The following is a 13,110-nucleotide window of genomic DNA, read 5'->3' as shown; positions in this document are numbered from 1 at the left end:
ACAAACAGAGTGGTTGTCAAACCAAAGTACATAATCCATGTTGAAGCACTTTGTAAAGTAATACAAATTTAAGAAGTTATCAGTATTTGTGTTGCTTTTGGTTTGCTATAACCTAAGGACTATTTCATAAGCCTTTCTTTAACTTTATATACAAAGTAGTATAGTTTGAAGTACATATTTTCCTAATCTGATGACTGCAGTAGTGACCTATGGGTTTCCATTTCTTTTCCCTAGCAGTGTCCACTGATTTGCTCAGAACCGCTCACACGGGCAGGATTAGAGGTATCGTCCCCAGGCGTGGAGTAGATCCGCTGCCCACATTAGACTGGAGCTGGACTTCAGTCTCGGGCTCCAACCGTGTGCTGCTCCGTCCCCACATGTCCTAGAGCAGAGCAGATATCTATCCAGGAGATCTCTATTAGAAGACAGTGACCAATATCTTGGGCAGCGTACTTATCCTGAAGAACTTTAGATTTTTTTAATCAACCTTAATACTGGTGATTGGCACATGATTTTTACTTTTCACTAGGGTAAAGAACTGTCTGTTTGAAACATCCACTTTTGAATCCAGGCCTAATGGCTAAGAAATATACTTAGTGTCATATATGTTCAGAATTATTGTTTTCATAATATGTTTTTGACAATATTCCTTATTGGGAATGCCTTTGGAATATGAAAATATAATACATTAGAACTTCAGCATTTAGCTGGAGATGCAAAAATATAATACTAATGCAAAATGTAATATAATGAGCAGAACTAGTTATACAGTACTGAAAATTACTACCACATTTATATTGTTACATAAATGATAAAGATACAGATGTCTAAATTATACTCAGCTGATGACAAAAATGCTTATAATCATTTCCTTAGATATATTGAATACTGAATCACCTTGTAAATATCAAGTTTATTTCTACCTAATGTCTTCAATTAGGAAAAAAGTTAACTTTGCAGTACACTAAATCATATCATAGGAACATTTATAGTTGTTGCTATTTTCAATTTTCCTCCATCAAATAAAAAGATGCATCTCTCTCTTCTCTACAAATTAAATATAAAGAGGTAGTACAGTCATTTACCTTCCATGGAATAAATTTAAGTAGAATGAGTGAAAATATTTTCAAAAGCTAGCAAATCACCAAAATCCCTGAACTATTCCATAGGTTGAGACATTTTCTTAAATCATGCATATTAGAAAAATGTCAGGGCAGCCCTAGTTACTAATTGGGCGCTGCCTGGGCAGAAATTCCCAGGCATTTCTGCACAAGGAGACAGATGGTGCAGAGAAGCACATGGATGTGCTCTGCAGTTTAAAAAAAAGTTTACTCCATTGCCTCAAGCAGTCCTCCTCACAACTCGTTGACGTGTGTCACCTACATTCTACCAATGAGGAAACCATGACTCTGAGTCATCGTTCAGGTTCCCACAGACCAGGGGATAGAGAGCTGGGACTCAGAATCAGAGCTTCAGAATATCGGGCCGGTATTCTTTCACTGTGACACACTACAACACTTTAAAATAAAATCATGATCCTTATTGGAGACGAAACATACACAACACAACATGGGACTATTTCCATAGCTGGATTCACTCAAAAATAAGCATATAACTGTACAAATAATTTAGACTCAAAAAGTTAATTGTGGGCGGGCCATGGTGGCTCAGCAGGCACAGTGCTTACCTGCCAATGCCAGAGGACCCAGGTTCGATTCCCGGTGCCTGCCCATGTAAAAAAAAAAAAAAAAAAAAAAAAGTTAATTGTGAGAAGTTTTCCTGGGGAATATGGAATTTCACCACTTACCAGGAGGCAAAAGACACAGTTGGTTAAGGAGACAAAGGATATTCTTGGTAAAAGTTTCTATGTCTCAGGCAATAATTCACATCACACTTCTGACACCAGTTTCTTTATCTTTAGACATTGCTCTACAGGCATACAACACATGGCCAAACAGGACTGATTCAGGCCTTTTGAGAGTTATAATCTAAATATTCAACTACCTTCCTATCCAGTGGCTTCTAATCCTACAGAACACCCAACCCCATTCAATCAATACTCCTGCTTTACTGGTATTTTTCCTTCTCCGAATTTTTGTCCTAATTATTTCACAGGCTATCTACTGGCACTGCACTTTTCCATTCATTAACTTTATTGGCTATCGTCAGTTTCAAATGTTATGTACTGTGCTTCCTGGGCTAAATGTTAAAGAGTTAAAATAGTAAAATCTCTTGCCATGCATGAAGCCTCTTTCACAGGCTGACTTGCCAAAAATGACCTAACTAACCAAGTTTTAATACATCGTTAATTTTACTTTTAATTTCCTCCAAGTGAAGCATAAAAAATGTTTACATGCACACATTTGAAATGAATAATATGTATTTGCTACCCCCAATTTATTGCAATTAATATATCTACATGTGATGGCAAGTGGAAATACATTCCAAAAACTTGGGCTCTGCTTTTCCCGGGAATTACAGAGCACCACTTATTTGTCAAACATCCATATCTGCTATGAAATCTAGGCAGTTCTCTGACTGAAGTCTTCATTTGAACTTGCTATTTACCTAAACTTCATCATACCCATGTGAGGTTTTAGCTTCAATCTTGGCCATTTTATTACATTCTCTTCAGCAGCTGAGGAACCCTTTAATGACTCCTGAAGTCTCATGGGAGGTGGGGACTGCATTCCTTTAGATTTATCCCTTGCTAGCATTAGATGTTTAAGCTAATTCTTTCATTTTCCATTATTTCCTGCATTTTCTTAAAGCAGTGGCAGTAAAATGTCACTGCTGGTACTAGATGGTAATTTTTATCGCCTTTTCACTTTTGTCTTTCAACAACCCATACTTTGCCTAAGTTAAAACATTTATCTATAATTTCCTGATAACTGAAATTGGATTTGTTTTGGGACATGGAGTAGGGGGAGAAGGGGTGATTATTAGTAGTCAACAATATTTTTTTCCGAGTATCTTATTCATATGAAACATTTCCTGTTTTGTTTCCAAGCAATCAAGTTAACAAAAGCACTGTGCCTTCCATGATTTTTATTTTCCTGATGTTTCAGAAAATTACACTGATAGATTATGTTCCCTAGGAGCCTGCAGTTGTTTCTGCTCTTTGGAGTTGAGTCACTACACCACTTTCCTAGAACTAGCGCCATTGTGAAGGACAAAGAAAGCAATTTTTCTTCAGAATGGAAACTTCTTTCTCTTTCAACTTGCTTTCCTCTGTTTGACAGAATCCCATTGTTTAGCTACATGTTAAATTAAATGGACAGGCTACATCTTTAGCCAGCTCTGGGGAAGGGAGCCCAAATCCACCATTTGCAACCACAGCTCCTATAGGCTATAGATTTTTCAAATAGATGAGTAATCAGAAAGATCAAATTAGTTTGGATAGACAGATACTCATTGAACAGCATAGATAGGTATTGGGGAGAAATAAATAAATAAAATGCAATGGTGTCCAAACATTTATTTCCAAGACTCCAGAAAAGTGCTAACTTCAAAGGATTTGTGTTGGCCAAAATAGAGTATTTCAGAAAAAACTGCCTCCTAACTTCAAGTTGGAGTTCAGATGCTCTTCAATAATACTAGTTTCTAACAGTTTTCTCTTTAGAGGAGATTCTCACCTAAGAAGAAATCATATATCTGCTTCCTGGCCACCATGTTCTCTCGTTTCTGAGAAAAATTTGTTTTACAAGTTTGCAAAATCAAAAATAGCTCTCATTCAGGAAAACTCAACTTCCCCAAGTGGAAAATTCTTGATATTCTCACAAGCAGTGGGGACAACCAAAGCAATAGGTGGAGCCCTCAATCTGGGGGATTGTTCATATGAAACGTAACCCCGCAAAAGATAGGCTAAGCCTACCTAAAATTAGGCCTAAGAGTCACCCCCAGAGAACCTCTTTTGTTACTCAGATGAGGCCTCTCTCTCTCTCAGCCAACATGATAAGAAATTCACTGCCCTCCCCATCTCTACGTGGGGCATGACTCCCAGGGGTGTGGATCTTCCTAGCAATGTGGGACAGAAATCCTAGAAAGAGCTGGGACTCAGCATCAAGAGATTGAGAAAACCTTCTTGACCAAAAGGGGGAAGAGCAAAATGAGATAAAATAAAGTGTCAATGGCTTAGAGATTCCAAACAGAGTCGAGAGGTTATCCTGGAGGTTATTCTTACACATTAAATAGATAACACCTTTTTAGTTAAGGTATAATGGAGAGGCTGAAGAGAACTGCCTGAAAATGTAGAGCTGTTTTCCCATAACCATGTTTCTTGAAGATGATTGTATAATGATATAGCTTTCACAGTGTGACTGTGTGATTGTGAAAACCCTGTGTCTGACGCTCCTTTCATCTACCTTATCGACAGATGAGTAAAACATTTGGATTAAAAACACACCAATAATAGGGGGAACAAATGTTAGAATAAATTTAGTAGATTGAAATGCTGGTGATCAATGAAAGGGAGGGATAAGGGGTATGGTATGTATGACTTTTTATCTGTTTTCTTTTTATTTCTTTTTCTGAATTGATGCAAATGTTCTAAGAAATGATCATGATGATACATATATAACTATGTGATGATACTGTGTTACTGATTATATATCAAGAACAGAATGATCTCGGGCAGGCCATGGTGGCTCAGTGGCAGAGTTCTCACTGGCCATGCTGGAGACCTGGGTTCGATTCCCCGTGCCTGCCTATGTTAAAAAAAAAAAAAGAATGGCATGATCATATGGTAAGAATGTTTGTATTTGTATATTGTTATGTTGAATAAAAATAAATGAATAAATTGAAAAAAAAATAGCCTTTATTCAAATACGAAACTTTAAGGTTGTGGCTTGTACTCAAATTTCTGTTTTGAAAAGAGTATTTTGGGAGGCACTTGGCTAAAATCCATATTTCTAGGGCCACATATAAAGAGATTCCAATTCACTGAGTCAGACCCAAGACTCTGCCTACAAGCAAACAAGCTAATAATTCTTGTGCAGATGGTTCTGGAGAAATCCTGTCACAAAAGGGTGCTGGTCACCCAGCCTTCCTCTCCCAAGTACCAGGATGGGGAGTGGAATTGTCAGAGCCATATCCCATGACTTCCCATTTCTCATTACCCCCAGACACAGCAGAAGCCAGATACTTTTTTCTTAACTCAGATGTGTCCCTGTATCAGCAGTACTTTTTTCAAAATATAAACTCAAGATTATTTTATGATAAACTTTGTCACTTCTATCAAGCATTAAAATTTGTATTAAGCTTTTTAGAGAAGGTAACTGTCCCCTCTTTTCTGGATGGCAATAGCAAAAACAAAGATGAGCCACCTTTTTATGTGTGCCTCATTTGACAAAAACCCCAAATACCAATAGATTCATGGGGGCTCGTGGTCATTATAAATGTGCATAATAAAATCTGTTTTGAGATGAGTCATGTCAATGGCTGTGGCAGTCCTAGGGACCAAGGCGAAACACTATAATGTCACAAAGAGAGGATCCAGAGTTCAAGGCCAATAACCAGAACCGAAAATAAAAGCAGAGCTGGAATTATAAACCATTGGGATAAACATGATTCAACTCATGTAACCTTTTCCAAGGATGTTTCTATTTTATAGAATGCTTCTACCCTGTAAATAATTTAGTGGGCAATTCTTAGTTCTCATGACGTCTTAAACAGAAAAAGGCACCCCCTCCATGTGGACACAGCCCTATATGGTCACCCCTGAGAAAGTGGAGCACAGGTTGAATTTCAGCCCCCTCTTTTCTCCTCAGCCCAGCTTCTTTATGAGAGTAGCTTGCAAACTCATCTAGAGAGTCCTTCAGAAATGTTCCCTTTCATATATAGTCCCCTGATTGAAGGAAGGGTATATAGACAAGTGTTTAAAATGATGGGAACATTTTTCATACTAGATACTGTTGCTTCAGAGGATGTAAGTATATCATACCGAGTCCTAACTTCAACCCCCAGGGACAGGGCTATTTCCATGGTTTTGTTCTAAAACATTTTCCTTTGCTGTGAGTCTAGGGGAGCTTCTGTGTATGCTCAGGTGTGATGGAGAAGTTGCAATACGCCAGCCTCCTCAGCCAGCTGCAGAGAGTAAAGGAACAGTCCCAGGTGATCAATCAAGCAATGGCGGAGTTAGCAACCATCCCCTATCTACAGGATATCAGTCAACAAGAAGCAGAACTGGTAAGTATTTGCTTTTCTTCTTTTAAGTAGTTTTCACAGGCCCTGAGCCAAAAGAGTGATCTGGTCTGAATTAAAAAAAAATTGTGATAATAAATGTAGTTCGAGCACAAACTCCCCAGCCCTCATGAGGCATTCTAAAGATGAAACTGGAAAATGTAGGAAAGTGTGCGTGTGTGTGTGTGTGTGTATCTGGTTTTCATTTACTCAAATTGATGAGCTCCCATTTTTTAATAGCAAGAATTTTGTAATTTGCTAAAACACAGAAAGGAGCTGATTATCATATTGTACATCAGGCTTTTTTTATTTTAAGTAATGTGAAATTTTAATCAGTTGTTTACTAAGCTCTAAGATATGTTTATATACAAGACTCTGTTCTATGAAAAGGTGAGAGGGCAAAAAAATAGTTGCTTTATAGAAAACTGATCCTACAAACTAGTCTTTAGATTCTTCTTGATCACTTCAGGTGTCACCACGTATGTTGGTAGTGGCAACACATATGCATACCTTAGCTAAATTGAAAAAATATTTACTTTATTGAGAGAAAAAGTGTGGTTAATACATAGAGCTGTTTGTTTGTTTTTAAATTAAATTAACCAGTTAACTCAGAAAACCAGATACTTTAGCTTTAGAAAAACCTTGTCAAAAACTAGTGGACGACTTCCGGAGAAGATGGCGGCTTAGTAAGACGCACCGGTCTTAGTTCCTCCTCCAGAAAAGCAACTAAAGAAACAGAAACAATACGAAACAGCTCCCGGAGTCACGACAGAGACCAAAAAGACAGCATACCCCATTCTGGAACAGCTGAATGGGCAGGGAGAATCTGCTGCGGTGAGATACCCGAGGGGCGCACGTTTTCCCGGCCGGGGCGGCTGGCGACTGGGGTCCCCTCCACGCACGTGGCTCCCCGGTCTGACTGGGAACGTTGGATAGCGGGGCCCTCCCGTCACGCTTGGCGTTTCGGGCCAGCTGGGCAATTAGGACCGGCACTCTCCCACGCCACGGCGGCCAGCGACCCCCGCCTCCACGCGCGGTTTCCCGGGCCGACTGCTGTGCAGACAGACGAGCGCCACGAGCGCCACCTACTGGGCAGGAAAAGAAAAACAGAGCCCAGAGATTTCACAGAAAAAGCTTTCAACCAGCTGGGTCCCACACCCAGGGAAATCTGATCAAATGCCCAGACACCAGCAGAAAATAATGGATGACGCTCGGAAAATTGAAGATATGGCCCAGTCAAAGGAACAAACCAATAGTTCAAATGAGATACAGGAGCTGAGACAACTAATGCTGAATATACGAACAGAAATGGAAAAACTCTTCAAAAACCAAATCAATAAATTGAGGGAGGACATGAAGAAGACATGGGCTGAACAAAAAGAAGAAATAGAAAATCTGAAAAAACAAATCACAGAACTTATGGGAGTGAAGGACAAAGAAGAAAAAATGGAAAAAACAATGGATACCTACAATGGTAGATCTAAAGAGACAGAAGCTACAATTAGTGAACTGGAGGATGGAACATCTGAATTCCAAAAAGAAACAGAAACTATCGGGAAAAGAATGGAAAAACTTGAGCAGGGGATCAGGGAACTGAATGACAATATGAAGCGCACAAATATACGTGTTGTGGGTGTCCCAGAAGGAGAAGAGAAGGGAAAAGGAGGAGAAAAACTAATGGAAGAAATTATCACTGAAAATTTCTCAACTCTTATGAAAGACCTAGATTTGCAGATCCAAGAAGTGCAGTGCACCCCAAAGAGAATAGACCCAAATAGGCATTCTCCAAGACACTTACTAGTTAGAATGTCAGAGGTCAAAGAGAAAGAGAGGATCTTGAAAGCAGCAAGAGAAAAACAATCTGTCACATACAAGGGAAACCCAATAAGACTATGTGTAGATTTCTCAGCAGAAACCATGGAAGCTAGAAGACAGTGGGATGATATATTTAAATTACTAAAAGAGAAAAACTGCCAACCAAGACTCCTATATCCAGCAAAATTGTCCTTCAAAAATGAAGGAGAAATTAAAACATTTATAGACAAAAAGTCACTGAGAGAATTTGTGACCAAGAGACCAGCTCTGCAAGAAATACTAAAGGGAGCACTAGAGTCAGATACGAAAAGACAGAAGAGAGAGGTATGGAGTAAAGTGTAGAAAGAAGGAAAATCAGATATGATATATATAATACAAAAGCCAAAATGGTAGAGGAAAATATTATCCAAACAGTAATAATACTAAAAGTTAATGGACTGAATTTCCCAATCAAAAGACATAGAATGGCAGAATGGATTACGACCCAGCAATACCACTGCTAGGTATCTACTCAAAGGACTTAAGGGCAAAGACACAGATGGACATTTGCACACCAGTGTTTATAGCAGCATTATCTACAATTGCAAAGAGATGGAAACAGCCAAAATGTTCATCAACAGACGAGTGGCTAAACAAACTGTGGCGTATACCTACGATGGAATATTATGCAGCTTTAAGACAGACTAAACTTATGAAGCATGTAATAACATGGATGGACCTAGAGAACATTATGCTGAGTGAGTCTAGCCCAAAACTAAAGGACAAATACTGTAAGGTCCCACTGATGTGAACCGACATTTGAGAATCAGCTTGGAATATATCATTGGTAACAGAGACCAGCAGGAGTTAGAAACAGGGTAAGATAATGGGTAATTGGAGCTGAAGGGATACAGACTGTGCAACAGGACTAGATACAAAAACTCAAAAATGGACAGCACAATAATACCTAAGTGTAATGTAACTAGGTTGGAACACTGAATGAAGCTGCACCTGAAATATGGTTTTTTGTTTGTTTGTTTGTGTGTTTGTATCTTTTGTTTTTGTTTTTTTCTTTTTCCTTTTTATATATATATATTATTAGTATTATTATTTTAATTCTCTTCTCTATATTAACATTCTATATCTTTTTCTGCTGTTTTGCTAGTTCTTTTCCTAAATCGATGCAAATGTACTAAGAAATGATGATCATACATCTATGTGATGATACTAAGAATTACTGAGTGCATTTGTAGAATGGAATGATTTCTAAATGTTGTGTTAATTTCTTTTCTTTTTTTTGGTTAATAAAAAAATAAATAAATAAATAAATAAATAAAACTAGTGGAAAGAATATCATATAGAAACAATCTTCAAACAGATTTGTACATCATAACCATAATTAATATTAGAAAATGTAGCGCCTTGTTTGAAAATCGATTCCTAAACACCTGGCCATTTGAGGAATGGTAAAATTTGCTCCATATTAAGATCCTAATGTATTTTAGGAAAATGCTCTTTGAGACTTCAATTGAGAATAGCTAGAACTAATTATAGACCTGAATTGAATTCAAATAGCAAGGCTGAGAGCAGCCCAAACTGATCACCTGTAATTTGCAGGTAACTGCAGGAACTCTCCCTCTCTGGACCTTTGAAGGTGTAACAAATTAATCAAGAAGTGAACTGCCTGACATTTATGTTCATCTAAACCTGTTAAAGTGTTTGTTATAAATACTGATTTTCTGAATAAGCATATAAAGTGGTCTGACTAGCCAAACAATAAAACTATGCATGCTAAAGGGTAAATCTATAGAAATAAATCTATTAATCAAGGAATTACTAAGTCAGAACTGGCAATAATTCATTCTAAACCTTTCTGGGTGTGTACAGAAAAGCCCCTTCTAAATGGCTATTTGTCTGAACATTCAAAAGGCCCTGAGAAGGTGGGCCACGGTGGCTCAGCAGGTAGCATTCTTTCCTGCCGCTGGAGACGGGGTTGAATTCCCCATGCCTACCTGTGCAAAAAAAAAAAGGCACTGAAGAGGGCAGTAAGTATGGAGTTTTGACAGTGCATATTATAGCCAATTTTGGATGATTAATGCTCCTCTAAGACAGCAGTAGAAAAGAAAATGTTAATTTAAGAAGCCCATAAAATGTTAATCTTGTCTTCCTCAAAAGCACATTCAGGATTTAAATGGAAAAAAAAACAGGGGAGTTCTCTATCCTAACCACATATCTGTGGCTTTTTTTTTTCCTGGAAACGCTACTTTTTCAAAATATACACAAAGAGGACTAAACTAGCATTACAGACAACTCTTACTAACACATTCCCTTAATATTCCACTATCGGAAACCTTGCAAAATGGATTTCACAGGATATTTTCATAATTACTACATCTACCAGAAGAAAAACTCTTAAATGTGCACGTGCAGGCCAAATATTAAAAAGTCATGTATTTTGTAAGATTTTGTTACCTTAAGGAAAGAGATTTTCTTTTCAAATTTCCAAACATGAGTTAACTTGAAAAAAAAAAATGCCTAGTACTACCTTGTATGGTGCTAAATAAACAGTGATTATCAGTTGAAGAATTTGTGATGGCTCAACTCTCTGCCCTCTTGCTTTAGCTCTGCGCTATCCAAAACACTGAAACCTTCTCTAAGGGTCCGTGCTGTTTAAAGCCACAATGAATTGAACTGGTGTTTGGCAGAACTCTCTTTTGTAGCTTTGAATACCACATCGTTCAGACATCTTCAATACTTTGCAGCTATATAGGTATCATGTACATAGGATTGCTTTAAATTAGAATAAGATAGGAGCCTGTTTGGAGCAAAGGGTGGATTTTCTTTTAATTGCCTTAGAATAGAATCTTTATGAAAAAAACAAACTTAATTTGAAATCTTAGAAAAGTAAAGAACTTAAATGAGCTAGATCCTTTAAGAGGCAATAAAACAGCACAATTGCAGTATCACCCTCTGGTGAGCTTTTGCATGATGCCTAGAATTATGACACATTAGCCTCAGGAGAAAATGCTAAAATGCATTCATGTACTACATACCATTTCCTGAAAGAATTAACGACCGCCTTCGTTCTTTACAACCCAAATCTGTTTTTACAAAACATCAACACTTACTACATTAAAACCTATATGTTTTCTACAAATTTTCAAGAAGGATCTTTTCATTGTCTCAATATTTTATGTCTGCAATAATACTCAGTAACGGCTGAAGCAAAGATGGGGTGGCAGTGTTCTTTGTAGGAAAGATGAGTAATAAAATCATCAGCGTACAAATGATTTTTTAATTAGGTTTTAATCTGTGTATTTAGAGAAGTTATTTCTGTGTGAATTCCACACTGATAATTTTTATCTTGGTGCCACAGCTGCAGTCGCTAATGGCAGATGCAATGGACACCCTTGAAGGGAGAAGAAACGATAAAGAACGTGTGTGGAATACAGCCCAAAAGGTAAAACGTTCAGCTGAAGGAAAAAGATACATTATTCTCATGGAAAATGTCCGTCTTGGGTCGAATCTGTTTAGAAGGTGAAAAGAAAAGAAAGTTTTTCGGGTTGTCAGTGTTTGTTTGTTTGCTCATTTGTTTTGTTTCAAATAAATGCAGGATTCTCCCTGGAAGTGTAACCAAAATCAACTGCGGATTTGTTCCATCCATTCCCTCAGGTCCGCTTTCTTCCCAGCGGACAGTGGTGGTAGGCTCTCACGGATCTTCTTCATTATCATTCTCTTTTTTCGTATTCCATTTGAGTTATCTCTTTCTTCGGCACTGGTCATGACAGATTATTTTAGTCCACTTCCCAGCCCTCTAGCCGTTTTTTCCCACTTGAGGAATAATGGCTACATTTCAGGGAACTAAAATGAGAGCAGCACACAAATGCTCTGGGTGGGGGAGCCCCATCTGCTTTCTTAGGAGGAGAGAAGCACCCCTTCCTGGGTTGCTGGAGTTTCAATGCAACAAGCATGGCGCTACATCTAGTCACTCAGGGAAAGTGTGTGACACTATGGGAACATCTGACACATAAAAGTAACTAATGCCGGGTCTCCGGTACAGCTAAACAAGTAAATTATGACCAGTCCACTCCCCACTCAGTCTCTAAGAAAGAGCTGGTATCAGAGACATGAGAGGAGAGAAGGTAACCATCAGTCATGGGGGATTCTGGGGCATCTGAAGAAACGTATCTTCTCTATAATTAATCCAGAAGCCCTATGACAAATTTATAAAAGAGAAACAACTAAACTCACAAATATTTGCTATGTTCTGCTGTGCCTGAAGGAATACTGTGCTGGAAAGGATAGTACAGATACAGGACTGGGCAAGACAGAGGCAGCCCCTGCCTCCGTGGGCTTACCCTTTAGGGAAGAACACAGTTACTAAACAGCTCCTGTTCTAGTTTTCTGGGCTGCTTCAAGCAGATGTCACACAATAGTTCGGCCTTAAAAAATGGGAATTTATGTGCTTACGCTTTGAGGCCATGAGAATGTCCAAACCAAGGCATCATCCAGGTAATGCTTTCCTCCTGAAGACTGGCTGCTGGTGATTCTGGGCTCCTCTGCCACATGGCAAGGCACATGGTAGCATCTGCTGGCCTCTCCCTTCTCTTCTGAGATTCTTTGAGTCCAGCTTCTTGTTTCTGTGACTTTCTCCTGTCTGTCTTTATCTTTGCCTCTCTCTCTCTCATTCTCTTCTCTCCCCTGCCTCTCCCGCCCTCCCTCTATCTCTTCATTCCATTTATAAAGGACTCCAGTAATAGGATTAAGGCCCATCCTGAGTGAGGTGGGTCATACCATAACTGAAGTAGCCTCATCAAAAGGTTCTACTTACACTGGGTTTATCCCCACAGGAATGGATTAGATTTCAAGACTTTGCTTTCTTGAGGGCACATGCAGCTATAAACCATCATAGCTACTTATAAGTTTGCTGAATACTAAGTAAAAATATGGATGCTCAGTGATACGTGGAAACAGATAGCAAAGGACTATAACCTAGTCCAAGAGGTAAGAAAAGCCATCTCTGAGAAAGTGACATTTATCCAACATTTAAAGGATACATAGAAGTTACCAGGTGAGAGGGGAGCATATTTCCAAACAGAGAGGGGCGGAAATAAAAGCCTGGCACATTCACAAACT

The 13,110-nt window shown here is 38.6% G+C and overlaps 1 protein-coding gene across 3 annotated transcripts in view; it reads left to right on the top strand.

Annotated features, from left to right (window-relative positions):
* The window catches only part of SPATA16 (spermatogenesis associated 16), a 271,504-nt gene that overhangs the window by 210,685 nt on the left and 47,709 nt on the right, over positions 1–13,110 (top strand). For all 3 annotated transcript variants that reach the window (XM_077161061.1, XM_077161062.1, XM_077161063.1), the window contains 2 exons: positions 6,022–6,186; positions 11,351–11,434. In XM_077161061.1, coding sequence (XP_077017176.1) covers positions 6,022–6,186; positions 11,351–11,434 — 249 coding nt within the window. The remainder of the gene's footprint in view (positions 1–6,021; positions 6,187–11,350; positions 11,435–13,110) is intronic.

This window comes from Tamandua tetradactyla, chromosome 5 (genome assembly GCF_023851605.1).
Source record: "Tamandua tetradactyla isolate mTamTet1 chromosome 5, mTamTet1.pri, whole genome shotgun sequence".
Classification (NCBI taxonomy): Eukaryota; Metazoa; Chordata; class Mammalia; order Pilosa; family Myrmecophagidae; genus Tamandua; species Tamandua tetradactyla.
The sequence above is the reverse complement of the archived record's forward strand: the minus strand, read 5'-3'. Positions and strand labels throughout refer to the sequence as shown.